At 39.6% G+C, this 19,882-nt stretch overlaps 2 protein-coding genes across 2 annotated transcripts; both read left to right on the top strand.

The window, feature by feature from the left end:
* The first annotated feature begins 1,151 nt into the window (after positions 1-1,151).
* LOC134628390 (G2/M phase-specific E3 ubiquitin-protein ligase-like) lies at positions 1,152-5,173 on the top strand. The gene is made up of 10 exons (XM_063475055.1): positions 1,152-1,247; positions 1,572-1,676; positions 1,774-1,856; positions 2,029-2,072; positions 2,225-2,258; positions 3,227-3,543; positions 3,615-3,796; positions 4,038-4,210; positions 4,486-4,700; positions 4,817-5,173. The coding sequence occupies exons 3-10, from the start codon at positions 1,774-1,776 to the stop codon at positions 5,089-5,091; spliced, it is 1,323 nt and encodes a 440-aa protein (XP_063331125.1). The 5' UTR covers positions 1,152-1,247; positions 1,572-1,676; the 3' UTR covers positions 5,092-5,173.
* A 6,517-nt stretch (positions 5,174-11,690) lies between these two features.
* LOC134628801 (tryptase-like) lies at positions 11,691-16,149 on the top strand (the record flags this gene model as incomplete). Its single annotated transcript, XM_063475563.1, has 4 exons — positions 11,691-11,854; positions 14,485-14,753; positions 15,337-15,527; positions 15,838-16,149. Coding segments are annotated over 4 exons (936 nt in total), but the record flags the coding sequence as incomplete, so codon positions are not given.
* Between the last annotated feature and the right edge of the window lie 3,733 nt (positions 16,150-19,882).

Here is a 19,882-nt window from a genome sequence, read left to right on the forward strand (position 1 = left end):
AGTGAAAACTATGAAGCCTTTGTTCTGCATTACGGGTGTTCCAGGAAACAAATATTATGTTTCCTGGTGTACAACTTTCTGTACATAATGTTAATTAACAGAACATTTTCTCTGTTTTTAGTTGAGTTTTTTCCGTTTGTCTCCCTTTGCTGCACATTTTTGGAAGAAAAAGGTTTTTGGGTAAAAAAAAAGCGAATAATTGAATATGTGTCAGTTTATTGTGATGGCTGAAGGTGTGATGACAGGTTCCTTCATCATGGTTCACAGCAGGTCACGTTCATGTTAATGTTAATGATCTGGTGGTGAAGCCAATCTGCTGTAAAAGCAGGCCATCGTAAACAACTTTATGAGAAAAACCATTACATAAACAACCAGAGAAAAATGAAAACACAAACAACAAACCTGGTGTTCCTCCTGCAGCCACTGGAGACTGTAATAAGTCAGTCTCGACAGACTCCCATGTTAAAGCATTAGAGGGCAAACAAAATATCAATGTAACTGCTGCAGCATTGCTCATTCGTTTCAGGTAGAGCTGTGCGATATGACCAAAATCCCATATCCCGATAACCATATAACCATATATATCGCAAAATAGTGAATTTTCTGTAAATTCTGAGAATCTCGGCCAACTCGACCTGTGTGAAGTGTTTCCAGCTGGGCGTCGTGTACCTGCAGTCGAGTGATTTGACCGATGCATTAAACTGTACATTTTCAGACATAGGTTGTAACGGCCGCCATTTTCTCTATGAGTATTTATTTACGGTGGCCCTGAGAGGCCAAACGGACTGCAACTTCAGAAAACACTTGCAAAAAGAAAAATGCTGCAAAAAGAAAAACACCTGCAAAAATAAAAACACTTGCAAAAAGAAAAACACCTGCAAAAAGAAAAAAACCTGCAAAAAGAAAAACGCTGCAAAAAGAAAAATGCTGCAAAAAGAAAAACACCTGCAAAAAGAAAAACGCTGCAAAAAGAAAAACACCTGCAAAAAGAAAAATGCTGCAAAAAGAAAAAAACCTGCAAAAAGAAAAACGCTGCAAAAAGAAAAATGCTGCAAAAAGAAAAACACCTGCAAAAAGAAAAATGCTGCAAAAAGAAAAACACTGCAAAAGCACACAAAGCACAACGGAAATAGGAAAAGACACAACGGAAATGTTCCCGGGGAGACAATAACCCGACGGACCAGTTGCACGAACCAAAACATGCTAACCAGTGCGACTGGGAGACACTTCAAAGAAGTGGAGGAGAGGTAAATGTGTTGTAATCTCATGATTCTAATAATACTACAGATATGTTTGCAGTGTTTGGGAGTAACGAAATACATGTAACACTGTCACATGTTTAAAATACAAAATATGAGTAACTGTATTCCGTTACAGTTACTGTTTAAATAGGTGGTATTCAGAATACAGTTACTTTGTTGAAAAAAATAGATTACACATCATTCTTTTCCTATTTCGTATGTTAGGCTATGCCCTCTCCATTAAAAAACTGAAAGATTTCAACCAAGATATGAAAGATGTAGAATACATCCTGCTCTACCCTGATGGCTCTCAAATAAAAAATATTCCAGGAGCTGACACACCCTTTACGATTGAACTCTACAAAGAGGCCGTTGGCAAGTCTTACCAAAGAATTACACTATTTGTCTGCACACTTGAGGACTTTTTGTCAGAATGTGAGTTAATTAATTCTTTTTTATAGTCATATTGTTAAAGAATCTTGTGATTACTGTGTTGAAGATTTTAACCAAAGTATTTCATACGTTTCCACAGATGTTAGTGCTTCAGAAGATGAGGAGGATGATGAAGTTATCGTTAGGGTACCACCCGTTACGTCACCCCTCTCTGACACAGTGGTATGTAAATCTCAAGGATTCATTAGTTGGAGATGTTAGTGCTCTCAGTTCCGGCATAATGCATTCAATGTCTGAATATAAGATTAATATCATTCTATCGTTATATATATAGTGGTAAGAATCGGAGCAGCCATAATCAACGAGTTTGGTGTTTGATGATTTTATCTGACAGCTTTGGTCAAGTCCAGAAAGCAGTACACCAGAGCCTATACGTCGGTAAGTTACCTTCTAGCACATTGATCTGGCCTCTGTGGCAGGTATATAAACATCTAATGTTCTTAACACTTTAATGCGAGCATTTGATGGCCACAAAAGCATGTTATGTTTTATAACACTTTCTTTTTAATCATTGGATCTATATTTTATAGGTCACCTTCAATATCCCAAACATCTGATGTGCAAGTATATAATACTCTTTTGTATAACAATGTTGCAAATTTAATTGTTAAGTTTCATTTGCATGCCATTACATCTGCAGTTGTTATGGTATTGTGTTGTGTTTGTGTTTATGCTGAAGGTTCAGTGTGGTACAGAATCTCAAATGGCATCCACATCAGGAGAACATACTACAAGTTACAAGTTAGTCTTAAGTTATAAAATTACATGATTTCCCCTAGGGATCAATGAAGTATTATGATTCTGATTGTGATTCTAAAATTTAAAGAATATAAAATGATATATCTTGAAAATAATTATAAAGTAATTCGCCCAGTGAAACCGTTTTGTTGTTGTTGTTGTTGTTGTTGTTGTTGTTGTTGTTTTTAAATTATAGAGGCTCTCTATCTACTCTACAAATTCAGTCACGGTGAAGTACTTCAGACCCAACCCAGCCAAATGTAGAGTCAGAATTACTATTACATAAAATGTATTTTAATCTTCTGTTTTTACTCTTCTTTGACAGTATCTATACCAATATCTATGCACCTGTCATTATTGACAGCAGTTCTTCAGATGCTGAGGGAGAGGAGTTGCAAAAGGAAAACTGGTCATTTTCATATCTTGAATAAGAACAATAAACCCATAATGTGTGGCTTGCAGTTAACCTATTTATCAAATATTTGTTTACTAAAAATAGTGCTGGGTACTGCTGCTATTTTTGATCCTAACCTTTTACAGGAGCAAACATAGCTGAACTGTTCCTGTGAAGTTATTCTGCTGATGATTGAATTCAGAAAAAAAAAGATTCTTAAAATTATTTGGTTGCTGATGATTGTTCTTCATATTACTATTTTGCTTTTTAAAATGAATTAACAGAAAAAGGCCAATTGATAAAGCAAGAAAAATTTCTTAAAAGATATTAAACAAAAAAAAAATACATAAAGTTTAAATAGTGTAAATATTTAGTTGCTTTTCACTGACTCATTCTACAGTGATGAACCTGATGGATTGACGGCTGCAGATGTCATCTCAAATCTGGCTCTGAAGATCAACAAAACCTCCTGTAGCAGATTCAACATTAACCGAGCCAATGTCTGGGATGGTGCCTACCGAGGCTTCAGAAGGTCTTCATATAGTCCCAACTCTGGCATGATGGTGAAATTCTCTGATGACGTGGGGCTGGCTGAAGAGGCAATCGACACAGGTGGGCCTACTCCAGAATTTCTCACCCTTTTTTTGGAAGCCATAAGGACGAGAAGAATATTCGAAGGAAAAGACTATGCCAAATATCTCACATTTCATAGTAAAGGTATCTATTTTTTTCACATTTTTTTCCATGGTCAAAATTACTTTATTATAATGTAATGTCTTTATCTTTAGCTGCAGATGAAAATGAATATTTCTACATTGGAAGAATGATTGCAGTTTCCATTGTCCATGGTGGTCCAGGGCCATGTTGTTTATCTCCAAACTTCTTTATGTACCTTGTTGGAAAAGATAAGACATTCGAGGCACCAATTGATGATATACCAGATGAAGAAATCAAGAAGCCTCTACTAGAGGTAAATTTGTGATGTTATGATTATGAAAAACGCCAATAAATGCAAAAATCTACATTTAATTTCAGTTATCCACTTAACATAATCTTGGTAACTAACTGATGCCTGAAATGATTACTGATTACTTAATGATTACTGATTGTGTAATCCAAGACTGTGTTAAATTGCACATTAATAGACAGCATGCGAAGGATGTCACTTGTGCATGTGTATGTGTGTGTGTAATATATATTTTTCTCTTTAGATAAAGAATGCAACATCTCTAAGTGAGCTCCGAGTAATCTCAGAAAAACACTCAAGCATGCTCCAGACAGCAGGATGCTATCGATTCATGAGGACACTGGAGGATAAGAAGAAGGTAGTAGCGGATTACATTCAGTGGTACTTCATCCACCGAAATCATCTTTCCATCCAAAGGTATAGAATTCAGACTATTATGTGCCCATTTAACAAAATCTTTTCAGAAGAATAAATTGTTACTTTTTTTATTCCAGTGAAATTTAAAGGACGGAAAAAATATATTCTAAATGCAAGACCTTTTTCAGGAGGACTTCTTTTTTTGTAGCAGGATGAGTGTCTTAGCTAGATAAGAATGTTGGTTACTTTCTTAACACAGTATTTTCCCATGTGAATTTTTGCTTGCTTGCACAAAAAACATTAAACATTTTATTAAAAATGAGACTGTTTTCTAGTTTCAGAGAGGGTCTAGCAACACTGGATTTTCTAAACGCCCTGGAACAGCATCCTTCACTCTTCTTCTCATTCATGTGCTACACTGAGACTAGGCTGACAGCTGATCTTCTGGAGAACATCTTTCATGTGCAATTTGGTCCACCTGGCAGCTCTAGGCGTCAAGAGGAGACAAGAGTACTAAGCTACTGGCAAGACTATCTGCTTTCTGTAGAAGGTATTAAATTTGGTTGAAAATGTTGAAATGAGCACATTTATGTCAGCAAAGTGTAATGGCCCCTTTTTCCTGTTTATTATCATTAGAAATAACTACTTTTCTCTTTACATTTTCAGAGAGAAATGGAAGTCTGTATCTTGAAGACATCCTTATGTTTGCAACTGGACTGAGGGAAATTCCTCCTGCAGCAATTCAGCCAAAGCCACAGCTTCTTTTCCAGACCACTTCACGCTTCCCTGCAGCAGATGTCTGTGCAAATACTATCAAAATCCCAGTGTTACACAGTTATAAGGACTTCCAAGAAGCCATGGATTATGGCATCCATTACATTTTTTGTAAGATATGCAAGTTGTTCTTTGAGTTAAAAAAAAAGAAAGAAAACCCCACATAAATACAGGTATTGCAGAATGCTTTTGTAAACCTTTGTTTGTAAAGAAAGATCTCCAAATCAACGTGTTTGTTACAGTACCTAATAAAAGGAACAAGTTATTTTGTACCGTATGGTCTTTTGATTTCTTCAGGTAGAAAGCGAACACACTGTAAAGTTGACGGTAGTGAAACTATTTATATACAAACTATGGTACTATTTTTTTAACCTAAATGCTCATTAAAGTTGGTTTGTGACAATTAGTGTCAGTGGTAATTGTAGCCACATCTAGCAGATGATTTTACATTGACTTCTAAAGTCCAGTCATATTTTTGAGTGTTATATAATTTTCAACTGCAGTAGTCCAGTTGACTGGTCGAGGGAGCTCACTCTGTCTTTCCAAGTTTGTGAAATGAACCTGGAGATTGTCGTCCCCACATAGACTGTACTGAGCAGGTAGAATGTCATCAAACTGCTGCAGGATTTCTTGAGGCACTTGGAATCCACACTCTCTTCCACCATACCTTAGGTCAGTCAGAAAAATGAACAAATTCAGTCACTTCTCCAGGTACTATCCTTCAAGGTTACAGCAAAAGCGCAAAGTCAATCTTATAATTAAAAGTCAGTACTGGAAATTGTGATTTTAAAGAATCTTAATTATGCATATATCTACATTTGTCGTTTTTAGCCAAGATGTGATCCAAAGTTAAAATATGATTGTGTAACTTTTTTCTTTTATTTTTTTGGAAAAAAATATGAAAATAAAACGTATGTGCATGAAGTCAGAGAACAGAACTAATGGCAAAACACAAGTGGCAGCTTTAATTTCTATTCAGCAAAAAGGTGAAAACAACAAAACACTATTCAATTGCTAAAGTGAGTAACAGTTAGGGCAAATTGTTAAACCTAAATGACATACTGCTTACTTAACTCAAGTGGTTAGGTCAAGAAAGAAAAGAGTGCACATAAGGGATGGACTGTTCCTGAACCATTTTATAAATGAACAAAAGATGGAATAACAGCAAGCTGGACAGGTATCCTGCACATACAATACACTATACTGAGGAAGACAAATTTTAGTAAAACTATGAAATAAAATACATGGACTAAATACATACCTATGAGGCAGGTGATACATGGCTTCTGGTTTACCAGATGGACAACAAGATTGGCGCACAGGTCGGATGGTGTGAGTGTTCCAGAGATCTCTGTACTCGTCAAGCTCTTTTTGCAAGACATTGAGGAAGACATATCGTAGAAGGCATTTATGTTCGTGACTGCCGTTGAAAAGATGCCTCTCCCTCAGGTCACTGAAGAGTTCAATCCAGAACTGAGTTCTAATGGTGGAATGACAAGGCATATAAAATTTAATAACACAAGTAATTCAATGTAATTGTCCTCTGTAAAGAAAGTCATAATCTTAAGAATAATGAACTGTGCGCAATTTCGTCCAAAGAAAAGCTTATTCACATGTTCTGAAGTGTTTCATCAATGCACTGCAGGAAAAAAAAGCAACTTCACACAAATGACAAAATTTAACAAAATGATTAATCCTTCAGTTATTCCTGCATTTGGCGGCTGAACTTAAGAAAAGTTGTAATATACAGGTCTGTCCATATAAATGTACTATTTTGTTTCTACATGAACACTGAAGCTGTTATCACTTGTTAGATACCACACAGAAATCCAAAAGCTAGTGAAAACATCAGTATTTTTTTTTTGGCACACAACGTCGAAGAAATGTCTGAAACAAATGGATTTCTGTCATGTTGGATCAATGTTCTTATATTACTCCTATTACAGTTCTCAAATTTGAAGAATCCCTTGTTCTTTTATTTATATGACTCCCTACAGGTAAACTATTTGATCTAGATGTTAGTTTGGTACTACGTAGGCACACAAAATTGAATAAATTTTACTCAATTTTAAATAGATCAATCTTTACTGATGCCATTGCCTATAGGATTTATAATAATTTATTAAAATGTTGAATGTCAGTTTGTTTGTTGTTTTTCATAGTTCCTTTTTAGGACTTTTGTGGAATGTGTGAGTTGGATTTTCTTTTTGAGTGTGTTGTTTTAATACAAACAAATGTCACTGGTATACCAAACCATTTGTTATAGTTTTTGAAGCAGTCTTGCATCACATGAGAAAAATGTGTAGGTGACTATGTTTTTGTTTGTTTGTTTGTGACTGTAATTTAATATTTGAGTATAAAACCCCACCCACAAGAAAAAGAACCATTCAATTTTAAGTTTCAGAATATATTTTAAAAGTCATGTACCTTTGCTTTCTGAACGAAGACCACCAACTTTCAATCCGTTGATTTGTAGTTGAGGTGCCATACATATGACTGTGGGCTCCTGCAAGTTCATCTCCATGGTCTGATCTTAAAGCACAGTGAATGGCTGCCATTGTGCCATTTTCTGTGCCACAGTCTGTACGAAGGCATGCTGGAAGTTGACCAAACCGTGTCACGCACTCCATATAATATTTTGCAATGATACCTGGGTCATTATTTGAGCTGCCACAGCTGAGCCACATAACTTTCCTTGAAAATCCATCGACACATGCACTAATAGCAACACCAAAGGGTTTCAGCTTATCATATCCATCCACATGCCACACTTGATTTGGTCCTTCTGAAAAATATCCTCTTCGAACAAACCTTCGTTTACAGCGACGCTTAACACCATGTGGATCTAGTCTTGAGAGTATGTGCATTACATCATTTCTTTTAACTGTCAGATTATACTTTTGTCGCAGTGTCTGACACATGGATCTGTAACCCAGAAGCTGACCTGAGCCTCTCAGTTCTTGTGTAACAGTGGAAATGACAATGTCAGTGGGAGTAAAGTCAGTCCTTCTAGTCATTCCAGCATCTTTTAGCCTCCTCTTTAATGTTCGCAGACTCATACAAATATTATGCTTGTTTTCAAGAAAATCCAGGATCACTTCATATGTATGGCCCTCAGAGAAATACTTATTGATGATGTCTGTGACTGAGACTGGGCCTAAGGTTGAAGAGAAAACATGAAAAGAAAATTACGACCGCAGGAATCCACAAATGCACTTAATAAGTGTTTTTAAAAAAATACCACATCTGAAACAACTCTCAATAAACGTGACTCAAGTATTTAATCTTCTTGATGTGAGCTTAAATAAAGGCCAGAGAAAGCTCAAAGAACATGGACCAGGATTCAGGACTTATCACTCTCATTAAGACCTCTATGCTGACAACTCAAAATGAGCAAAATAAGAGAAGTTAGAAGAATTTCGTCACTGTGTACATATGCCCTATTGCTATAGACAAGTCATGAACAATTTTTTAAAATTATGCCGTAGAACCGGTGGCAGGCTTAAACCAGAATACAGTTCTTAGTACCAGTTCACTCCTTTTGCATTTGTGGAATTCTGATTTATCTTTGCATACAGAGTCTTTAACAATACAAAAACCTTAGAATAAGGAAATGAATATAGTACTTTTGGAATGGCACATGGATAATAATCCCCCCCCCCCCAAAAAAAAAGTTTAACACGCACTACTGAAGCTACTGTGGTGTATATCAGTCATTATGAAGCAATTAAAAGGTGAGCAATAAATAATAGGAAAGTGAAGTGCTTACCATTCTCTTTAAAAGGTGCTAAAACTTGAATGTTAGATCCACAGGACCCACAAAAACCTCCAATTTGCCCCACTAGCTGGATTCCACAATATGGACAATACATTGCCTGATGAAGACACAATGCCAAATTAAAACCTGGACATATTAACTGCAACACTCCTTAATGACTTTGACTTATTACTATTTGTTATCGAGTTTAAAAAAGCTTCATTTCTAAGGCTACATTAAACATTATATTTGTTAGAATTATCTTTGAATGTATATTCCAGATATCTGTAGTATTATTAGAATCATGAGATTACAACACATTTACCTCTCCTCCACTTCTTTGAAGTGTCTCCCAGTCGCACTGGTTAGCATGTTCTTTTTGCAAGTGTTTTTCTTTTTGCAGCATTTTTCTTTTTGCAAGTGTTTTCTGAAGTTGCAGTCCGTTTGGCCTCTCAGGGCCACCGTATTTTATTACATGGGGTGCTCCGGGGAAAAGCCTGTTCTGACATTTGAGTCTAAGGTTTATTTGGAGCACCTAACGGCTCTTTTTGCTTCTCGTCCGTAAACTCTCTCTGTACTCTGTCACAGGATTCTTGTTTGAGTCTGAGGTGGGGACCAGTTTGCATCATAATTTGCATCGTACAGTGTTCTGGTCCGTGTCAGACTTTTCATAACCAAATCATGTCCATGCCACAGAGGTAGCCCCTCGCTTAGGAATAAGGTCCTCGGACTGGTCCTTCTGTTTGGTGTTACCTGGTTCTGCCTCATCTTCACTGGCCATGCTGGTATTCTCTGTGCCTGCATCCACGTGGTGACTGTAAGCGCCATTCAGTGGCGGTCCTAGCCTGTTTGGCGCCCTGGGCAAACACTCCCTCTGCCCCATACTGGAGTGCTCTAATTTTGCACTCCAGTATGAACACAAATTTCCCAACCCGAGGATCACCACAACTTAACCTAACAGACCTACACCTTAGTTCACAGATTCGCTTTGTCTAGGGTTTATTTCTGGGATTTCGCACAACCCAGGATTCAGATCATGAATACATAACGAGCTTGGATTTACCACATTATGAATAAAATGTGCTCTATTTGGAAGCAGCCGCCCCCTTTCGACAGGTTGTGTGTGAGACTTTAAATCATCAAACTGTGAATTATAAATTTTAAATTGTTATTGATCCCTTTACCCCTGGTCTTAAAGTGTATATTTATTTTCTTACTCTTCTTATATTTATTGTTTGTTTACTTGCACTGCTATAACTGGAGCCACGTCGTCTCGTCTCTCTATATACTGGACTGTCTGTAGCGGAGATGACAATAAAGTTTACTTTGACTTCAGCAGCGAGCAGGCGCACCGAGGGCTCTCGCGCTCACTTTTCGCGTATAGAATTTCGAAAAAACATCGGTGCAAATTATAAGTCTGTATCATGATGTCTGGTGTTTTCGTGTTTGTTGGTTTGTTTTTATTTTGTTTTATTTTGCGAGTTGGTTATTAGATGCTGCTCCAGCTGGTCAGAGAATCCCCCGCCGCCCCGCCCTCTCCTCCCTGTGCCGCAAGCAGCAGGCGCACCTCGCAAACGGAGGGCGCCCTTACTCCCAGGAAATGGGCGATAGAAAACTGATCGGTGCCTATGCCATTCCCGATATTGGCTGGCATGATGTCGGGGCAGCATGAGTACGAGCAATTTATTTATTTATTTATTTTTTGCCGATGCCCGTGATTCCCATTTGGGAATTTTTTGCATTCTCAGCTTGATGCCTACTTTGAATTGGAACAGTACTTGGTCTCTAACTGATAACGTTTCACAAGACCACGAGAATGCAACTACACACAAGTACACATATTGAGACACGGCCCTTGTTTCAGGACTCCTTAAAGTGCCAGTGTTAGTATTTTGGATGCTCCATGTTGGTTTCGGAGTCAGATCTGACCACATTTGGACTAGACTTTGGAGTAGTAAGTAATCAGCTACTGCAAGCTAGCTGTACGGGTGTAGCATGAGCAGTTACTGAGCACGATAATCAGTGCTTAGTAACACCTAATTAAAATTCAAGAATTTCACCTAAACTGGAGCTTAGCCTTTTTGTACAGTAGCCATATTATTGGTCAGATGATGTCATTAAATACAGTCCAGAGGTCCAGTTCAAGGACTGCAGTTAGCTGAGTTGAGGCCTCCCATATGGAAAAGAAATAGTAAAAACGTATAAAAGACTTGCATCAGATGTGGCCTACTTCATATAGTGAATCATATAAGGCTTATATGATTTACTCATGAAAGTGGCCACTTTCTCATTACTTTCATATATTGTTTTAGGAAGCATCCAAAATATACAAGTTTCATTTATATAATTTTTCAAGGGATCTTATATCTGTTTTCACTCGTGTATGCTTTTCATACAAGTTTCACACAAGACAGATACAAACTTTATAAGATTTATATATATCTTTTCCATATGGGCTAGCAGACAGCTACAGTCACCTGTGTCATCATCCACCGGTCAGCCAAAGAGGCCACGCCCCTAATAAGGCAAACTTTAATCCCTAATGCAGTTTAAACAGGTGAGTTATAAAAACAGGCGTTTTGAATGAGGAAATTATCCACAGAGTCTATGGGGACTGACTCACTGCTGCCTCTGCTGGACATCAGGGGAACTGCAGGGGTTGGCTTCATTTCTCAGACCATTGCTTCAGGCTAACCAGAGACTGTCAATGTTCCCACTATTATTACAGACAGTGAACTAACCACAGAATGATGCATGGAGATTTTTTGTTTTAAAATTGTTTGTTTTCTGTGTTTCAGAGTCTGAGTCACAGCTGAGTGGTAAGATAAAGTTTCTTTGTGTAATGATTTACTTTTATGTGCAATAAATCTTTAGAGTTTCATATGAATATTAGTTTGTGAGTGAACTGTAGACTCCCAGGATCACTGTGTCCTCACTCAGCAGTTTGTAATGCTGAGAGTTTACAGCTCATACAGTAATGCTCACTCTGTGTTTTAATGTCTGTCTTCAGTTTGTGGTCAGGCACCTCTGAACACCAGGATTGTAGGAGGACAGGTGGCCCCCGATGGCAGCTGGCCCTGGCAGGTCAGTCTGCAGATATTTGGTTTCCACTTTTGTGGAGGATCCTTCATTAACAGTCAGTGGGTGCTGACTGCTGCTCACTGCTTTCAAAGGTAAGTAAAGAGGGTGAAGCTGCACTCTGAACATGATTTAAAGGTCCCAACCTAGGGGCTGACTGGGGTAACAGGACGAATATCTAAGATTCCAGTTTTGTTTATATAGCAGGAAATTAAACAAACAGTCAATTCAAGGCACTTTATATTGCAAAGTAAATAGCCTACAATATAAAGGAGGGGCCGTGACCAGTTGGGAATGAGGGGGGGAAGACAGGACAAAGACATGCTGTGGAAGAGAGCCAGAGATTAGTGATAACTAATGATTAAATGCAGAGAGGTGTTTAAACACTAATCGTGAGTGAAAAAGAAACACCCAGTGCATCATGGGAATCCCCCAGCAGCCTACACCTACTGCAGCATAACTAAGGGAGGATTCAGGGTCACCTGGTCCAGCCCTAACTATATGCTTTAGCAAAAAGGAAAGTTTGAAGCCTAATCTTAAAAGTAGAGATAGTGTCTGTCTCCTGAATCCAAACTGGAAGCTGGTTCCACAGAAGAGGGGCCTGAAAACTGAAGGCTCTGCCTCCCATTCTACTTTTAAATACTCTAGGAACAGCAAGTAAGCCTGCAGTGTGAGAGCGAAGTGCTCTAATAGGGTGATATGGTACTACAAGGTCATTAAGATAAGATGGGGCCTGATTATTTAAGACCTTGCATGTGAGGAGCAGGATTTTGAATTCTGGATTTAACAGGAAGCCAATGAAGGGAAGCCAATACAGGAGAAATCTGCTCTCTCTTTCTAGTCCCTGTCAGGACTCTTGCTGCAGCATTTTGGATTAACTGAAGTTTTTAGGACTTCCTGATAATAATGAATTACAGTAGTCCAGCCTGGAAGTAATAAATGCATGAACTAGTTTTTCAGTGTCACTTAGAGATATTGTGCAAATGGAAGAAAGCAGTCCTGTTTAATATGTCCTCTCTACTGTGACGAGCTCAAAAAAACTGAAACAGCTGGGTGAAGTGATGACTTTTTAAGTCACGGTTTAACTGCTGCCAGCTTAAAGGCCTGTGGTACATAGATTCAGGGCAGATCATATTTAATATTGATGGTAGGACTTCTTTGAACAGGTTTTAAAAAATGTGGTAAACAGCAATGTTCCCTCTAATTTTTCATGTGTCTGAGTGAACACACAAACTCCCTGAGCGGTCCCTTGGACCACTGTGAGCAACAGCAGACGTGTGCACTGTGGTCACGCCAGCATCCAATCCATCCAAGTTACATGGTTTATTAAAATAATCAAATTACAGCATTTACACTTATGTTAGACTACTTTTAATTAACTGCTTTAGCTCACTTACAATGGAAATTTAAAAGAATCTTGTTCATGACCTGTGTAGTATGTTAACACTATTGGAAGTAAAAATAACTTGAACTCCAATTTATAAACACAACTTTCTTTTTTTTCTTTTTTTTCTTATAAAGCTCTGACTTGTATTATGAGTCTGAGTCTGAGGTCTGGGAGAGAGTCCTGTAACTCTCTGTCTGCAAAATACAGTAAATAATGACCAATGCTGGGCAATTAATTATATAGTTACTTCTTCAAAAAAGTAACATTATGTAATAGATGTTGAGTTTTGCAAACAACAAAGTTTTTTGCAGCTGTTTACCTAAAAATGCAGCCAAGGTGTTTTTTTTAAACAAACATTTCAAACTATTTACAGAACAATCAGCTGTTCTGCATCAAATTTGATGCCACACAAATTATTTGTGCCACTCCAAAAAATAATTTGTCCACTATGAGATAAAGGAGAACAACAGCCTGATACCTGCAGGCCTGACAACAGGAGATGTATCACTCCTGTAACACCTGTAACATTCAGCAGTCGCCTCATTGTTCTGACACACAACAAAACTATTGACTACACTACACACTAACTACACACTAACTACACAAGATTTGCACTAAACGTCGCAAATCTCTCACATCTCAAAACACGGGTTTTTGGTTTTGTTTTTGCTCACAGGCTTTCGAGCGTTTTCCTTATAAAACGCAGTTTTTACCGTTTCTTCCCGCAGTAAATATAAACAACGATAGTATTCAGGAAGAAAACCAAACATTGCAGATATTTTTATCATAACTCTGGTTTTACGTGGCCGATCAACACAATTTAAAAACTGGTATAAAGTCCACACTTTTTCCGTCAATTGTTCCGTCTGTCCTGCTCACATCTCCAATGGTTGTACACGTTGTCATTAACGTGGCTTCACTCCACATCAGCCACGCCGTTTTGCTAGCTAAAACACCGGTGTCGGCACATAAGGACGCTGTCATAGCCTGTCAACCACGTTGATTAGCTGCGTATATACGAATGTGAATCGCATCATTGGCTGGACTATGGGATAAGGTGGCATCGTTCTAATCCCATACAGGAGCAGCCAGTCACTTACTGACTAACACTGCAAAACAGAATTGTTAACATATTTATTTTAATTTCAATTCACGTTAGATTTTCTTTTGTGCGCAACGCAGATTTTCTGTGTGCAGAGACCTTGCCAGCAGTGCGCAATTGCGCACGTGCGCAGCTTAGAGGGAAGATTGGCTAAACAGGAAGTCGAACATTATATCTTTTCATGTTGATAACAATCAGAATAACTGTGTACTGTTTGTGTCTCCTGATGATCTCAGCACCAAACTGAGTGGTCTGACTGTGAATCTGGGCCGTCAGCGTCTACAGGGATTTAACCCCAATGCAGTGTCTAAGACAGTGACACAGATCATCATCCATCCAAACTACAACTCTGATACCAATGACAATGACATCTGTCTCCTGCAGCTCTCCTGTCCGGTGGCTTTCACCAACTACATTTCTCCCGTCTGCCTGGCAGCTTCAAGCAGCACCTTCTACAGCGGTGTTAACAGCTGGGTCACCGGTTGGGGCGATATAGGGAGTGGAGGTGGGTCATAAAGACATCTGACTGTTTCAGAGAAATTTGACCATAATGCAGGAAACAAGTGTGCTGCCTCAGAAATATTTAGAGCAATAAAATGTTTCCATGAGGTTAAATCTGTGCGGAGTTCAAAACAAGAAAGAATGATTATGTGAATTAACCAGTCTGGAAGCGCTGAGTCTGCACCAAGTCACAAAGATCCCTGGTTGAAAGAAAGTATACTTTCTGTGTAGCTGACACTGCCCCCAGGTGGTATTAGACAGCTACTACATGTTGACGTCCATCTAATGTCTGTGTGAAGTTAAGTTTATTTATTTTTAGCACATTTAAAACCAGCAGCTGTTGTGCTTCTTCTACAACAATGAAATGAGGTGAAGTGAGGTCAGTACACTACACAAGTTAACCAGGCGACTGTGTTCTGCGGGGAGCTATAAACCCAGCGGACAAACACATCATGTTTCTCCATCTTTGTTTGCACACATGACTGCACTTTGTTTTTACGTTTATTGGAGCCATCATTTTGCTTGAAGGTCCATTTAATCACTCACATCATTTATTACAAACTGATATATTTATTTTACCCCTTCAGTGTCCCTTCCTTCTCCACAAAACCTGATGGAGGTGGAGCTTCCTGTTGTAGGAAACAGACAGTGTAACTGTGACTATGGAGTGGGAAGCATCACTGACAACATGATCTGTGCCGGGTTACGTACAGGAGGAAAGTCTAAGGAGCTTGGAAAGAAAAGCGTCTGGACTACAGGAGGAAAGGACTCCTGTCAGGTGATCGCTGTTACCTGTGCTTGGCAGATTTTTACCGTCTACAGCAGGGGTGCCCAATCCCAGTCCTCGAGAGCTACCGTCCTGCAGCTTTTAGATGGATCCTTGTTCCGACACACCTGAATCAAATGAATAGCTTGTTATCAGGCATTTGCCAAACTTGATGGCATGCTGAAGAGGCAATCAAACCATTTGATTCAGCTGTGTTGGAGTAGGGATGCATCTAAAAGCTGCAGGACAGTAGCTCTCGAGGACTGGGATTGGGCACCCCTGGTCTACAGTTTCCTAACAGTAAATGTTTCTGCTCTCAAAGGGGGATTCAGGAGGTCCAATGGTGAGCAAGCAGAACGGTCGCTGGATTCAGGCGGGAATCGTCAGTTTTGGGGAAGGTTGTGCTGAGCCGAATTTTCCAGGAGTCTACACCAGAGTATCCCAGTACCAGACCTGGATCAACAGCCGGATTTCCTCCAACCAGCCGGGCTTCATGACGTTCACGTCCACTGGGACCAACAGTGACCTCAATGTCACCTGCCCGAATAGCAGCGAGGGTCGTCCTGCTCACTCCTTCATCTTTGTCTTCTTCCATCTCCTCAGCCTCGCCTTTTGTCTCCAGCTCTTCCTGTAGAGAAGTCTGACTTGATTCACATGATGTGATCGACACAAATGAATGTGAACAAGCCTCGACTTTGGGACTTTACAGGATTAAAGCTGATTAAACTTGTACTGTACCGACCACATTATGAGAAACTGTACACGTTTAAGAAAAAGCAGAAGTCCAGTTTAGATGAACTAAATCTGTTTTTGTACCTCTGAAGGACGACTATCTTGAGCCCGAGGTTCAGGCTGGACTTTGAGGAATTTTCTAAAACTTGTACTGAACATAAGAAATGTAGCCCAACAGTTTAAACTGACTGAAGTTAAGATGAGGGAAAAAATCTTTTTAAAGACCAAAGCTCAATGAAAAGTGAGAAAGACTGGGAATTTGGGGAGAAAAGAATCTGAAAGATAGCGTTTATTACTCAAGGGACCACATGACTGCTCCTTTCAGTTATAAACGAGTTCACATAGCTGAAGCACTGAAATCAATAACTTATCTTTTTTTTAAAAAGATAATATTATAATAATTCAGGGTACAACAACATGCTACACACTCATTTACAATGTAAAAGATCGTCTTTAACGATAATTGACTAATTGGCTTTTTGACTGGAGAATTACACTCCCTTCTCTGGTCACTTTATTAGGTACACTGTGCCAGTACTTGGTTGGTTTTCATGGGGAGAGGAGGCGGGAAGATCACTGATGGAGAATCAACTAAAGCACCAGAAGTGGTGAATTTTTTACTCACTATGTGTTAATACATCTCTCTGCATTCAATTATTAGTTATTATTAATCTCTGACTCTCTTCCACAGCGTGTCTTCGTCTGTCTTCTTCCCCTCACTCACAGCAGATGGCCCCGCCCCTCCCTGAGCCTGGTTCTGCTGGGGGTTTCTTCCTGTTAAAAGCGAGTTTTTCCTTCCTACTTTCTCCAAGTACTAGCTCAAAGGGGGTCATGTGATTGTTGGGGATTCTCTGTAATATTGTAGGGTTTAAGATCCAGTTTGGTGTCAGACATGGAAGCATTGTTCCAGGAAACAAATATTTATATGAATGTTTCCTGGAGTACAACATCTATTACATAATGTTACCATTACAGTGTTTCATGAGAACCAGTGTCCAAAACAACCCCTTCATACGCGCGCGCGCGCACACACACACACACACACACACACACACACACACACACCAAGCTACTTTTTGTACAATGCTTAGTCTTTTGCACTGTTGTGAGTCTGCATCGTTCTGTTTTTGCACACTTGCACTTTATGTCGTCCTGTGTTTGTCTGTCGTAGCACCACAGTCTTGGAGGAACGTCTCCTTTCACTGTGTACTGTACCTCTGCACATGGCTGCAATGACAATAAAGCCACCTGACTTGGAGCAGGAAACATGTGGGCACTGTAGTGCTACTGAATACATATGATGAAGGTGTGATCAATGCAAACGCCTCACATCAATCTTGGTTGACGACTTCTGTCTGTGGTTCCCTCACAGGTGTCAGATTTCAACAGTGTTATAGTTCACCACAAGGTGGTTCCAGTGAGTAAGCTGCCAGTATGCCCTGTACTGAAATCAGAGTGAAACGGTCAAATCTGAACCCCTGATTGTTTTTAATGAGTAAGAATTTCACTGAAAGTGTAAAAATGCATCAGCTGATAGACAGCAGACTTTATCTGCTTTCATTCAGATCAAACCACAAATCATGGCCGAGCTAACCGAGCAAGCCCAAAAGTGTGTGCTGTGTTAAGGTCAGGGAGGAGGGTGGGTGAGACGTGAGCTCCATTTATAGAGAGAGAAAGAGTCCATGTGAGCTCACACATGTGCCACCACATACTGCCGCCACAGTGGGACGAACATCGTGAGAGTTTGAAGGTTCTCCTGTCGGGAAGAGGAGGAGCAGAGCAGAAGTGTGAAACAGATCAAGTTCAGGTGGAGAGCAGCCTGTAAAGTAAGTCATTCTAAGGTGTGTTTTCACCTCACGCTGCCACGTGCAGTGGAGGTTGTGCTTGATGAATGTGGACCACGTCTTTGTTTTTAACTATTAATATTGTTCAGTCGTTCCCACGTGTCCTCTCTGTGTCCTCATTTTGAAACTGCTGACAGTAAAGAGATTTTTGTTGGCCAATCAGAAAGGTCTTTGAAACATGAAAGCAGGCTAACAGCATTAAAAGAAACACCTCTGATAGTGATCAGAAACATCACATCGAGTGGAGACCACAGTGGACACAGCACCAAGTTACTCATTCATTTCCAAAAGCATGGCAGTTATTTAATGCTGGGCTCGTCTTACTGACCACTCAAGGTCCTTTAAGTACCACGCTAACCAGTGTACAAGCTAGAGTACTTCACAGGCACACTGGGACTATGCAAACCCCACGCAGACAGGCTTCGAGCCAGGAATCTTCTTCATGTGAGGAAACAATTCAAACAACGCACCACCGTTCTGCCACGTCACCCTGTGAAGCGGCCTCATCTGGTTAGCTTATTTTTGCTCTTTTCCAGTCACGCAGTCTAATTCTTGCACATTACAGTAGCTCTGCAGGTCATCATCTGTCTGAAAAATGCTGTTTTAGCTCTTCATCTCTTTTAAGGACCCCTTCCTTCTGATTGGCTGCCCCTCAAAAACATAAGGTTTGAACAGCAGTGTGCTAATATGACCACATCAGGGATATGCCCACTCTGTGACTTCATAAAGATCTAAGGCTGATCTGATCTCTTATTTGCAGATGTTGACACATGGACAGACCTGCATCATTACTGTCAGGGTTAACGTTAGTCCCAGGGTCAGTCTCTATGAAGTTAAAGTCAGTGTAATGCCCTCTAACGTGATGACACCCGATAGCTCCTACTGTGGGTCACATGAGGTCAAACTCCTCCTCCTTCCAACCCCCTCAATAATTCCTTTTGTGACAGCTCTAAGGTGAAGCTCCACCTGCTTTTTTAAAATAATAACATAAATATAGTGACCCTCAAACAGGAAAGCATCCTCGCACGTCCTCACTACCACGTGGAACTGACCACAACCAACAGCTCGCACACTGCAGAACTCCCAGTTTGTTTAGTGCTTGATGTTTCATGCCCTGCTCTTCATCACCTGTCACAGGTCATAGGACCATGACCAACAGCAGGAATAACCAATGAAAACAACATCTTATGAAGCACAAACAGCTGAGAAAGCTACAAGTAATACACATTGCCTTGACATGAGGAAAAAAAAGACAAAAAGGAAATAAGAGTAATTAAATGCAGTCATTGGTGGTGGTCACGTGACCTATATTTAAGCTAGCGCTGTCCTGTGTTTCATTGGCTGATGAAGAGCACAAACTGCAGCTCTGCAGTGTGAAAAGAGTTTATTGTTTCCACACTGACGATGGTGCACAGGAGTCCAGATGGATGATAAAAAAAACTGTACCCTTTAAGGCGGGATGACTTGTAACTAGTAACTGATTCCTCACGGTTCAAAAAGGTAACACGACAAGACTTCACAAAACAAAGGGCGATGTAACACCAAGTCTTTTATATGGAGTCTGTTTCAGACAGAGCGTCAATTCAGAGGTCACACTGAAGTCCAACGTAAGACACGCTGGGGTGTCTCACGTTCAGCTGTAATTCATGCAAAGCTACTCTTATAGCTTTGCATAAATCAAGTCCAACATAGAGCATTGCAAGAACTCCACAAGTTTAGGTTCATGTATATGTAACTGGCGTGTTCCTGCGTTGTGTCTGACAATGACAAAGAAACGTAAAACAAACAAAG

This window comes from Pelmatolapia mariae, linkage group LG6 (genome assembly GCF_036321145.2).
Source record: "Pelmatolapia mariae isolate MD_Pm_ZW linkage group LG6, Pm_UMD_F_2, whole genome shotgun sequence".
Taxonomy (NCBI): Eukaryota; Metazoa; Chordata; class Actinopteri; order Cichliformes; family Cichlidae; genus Pelmatolapia; species Pelmatolapia mariae.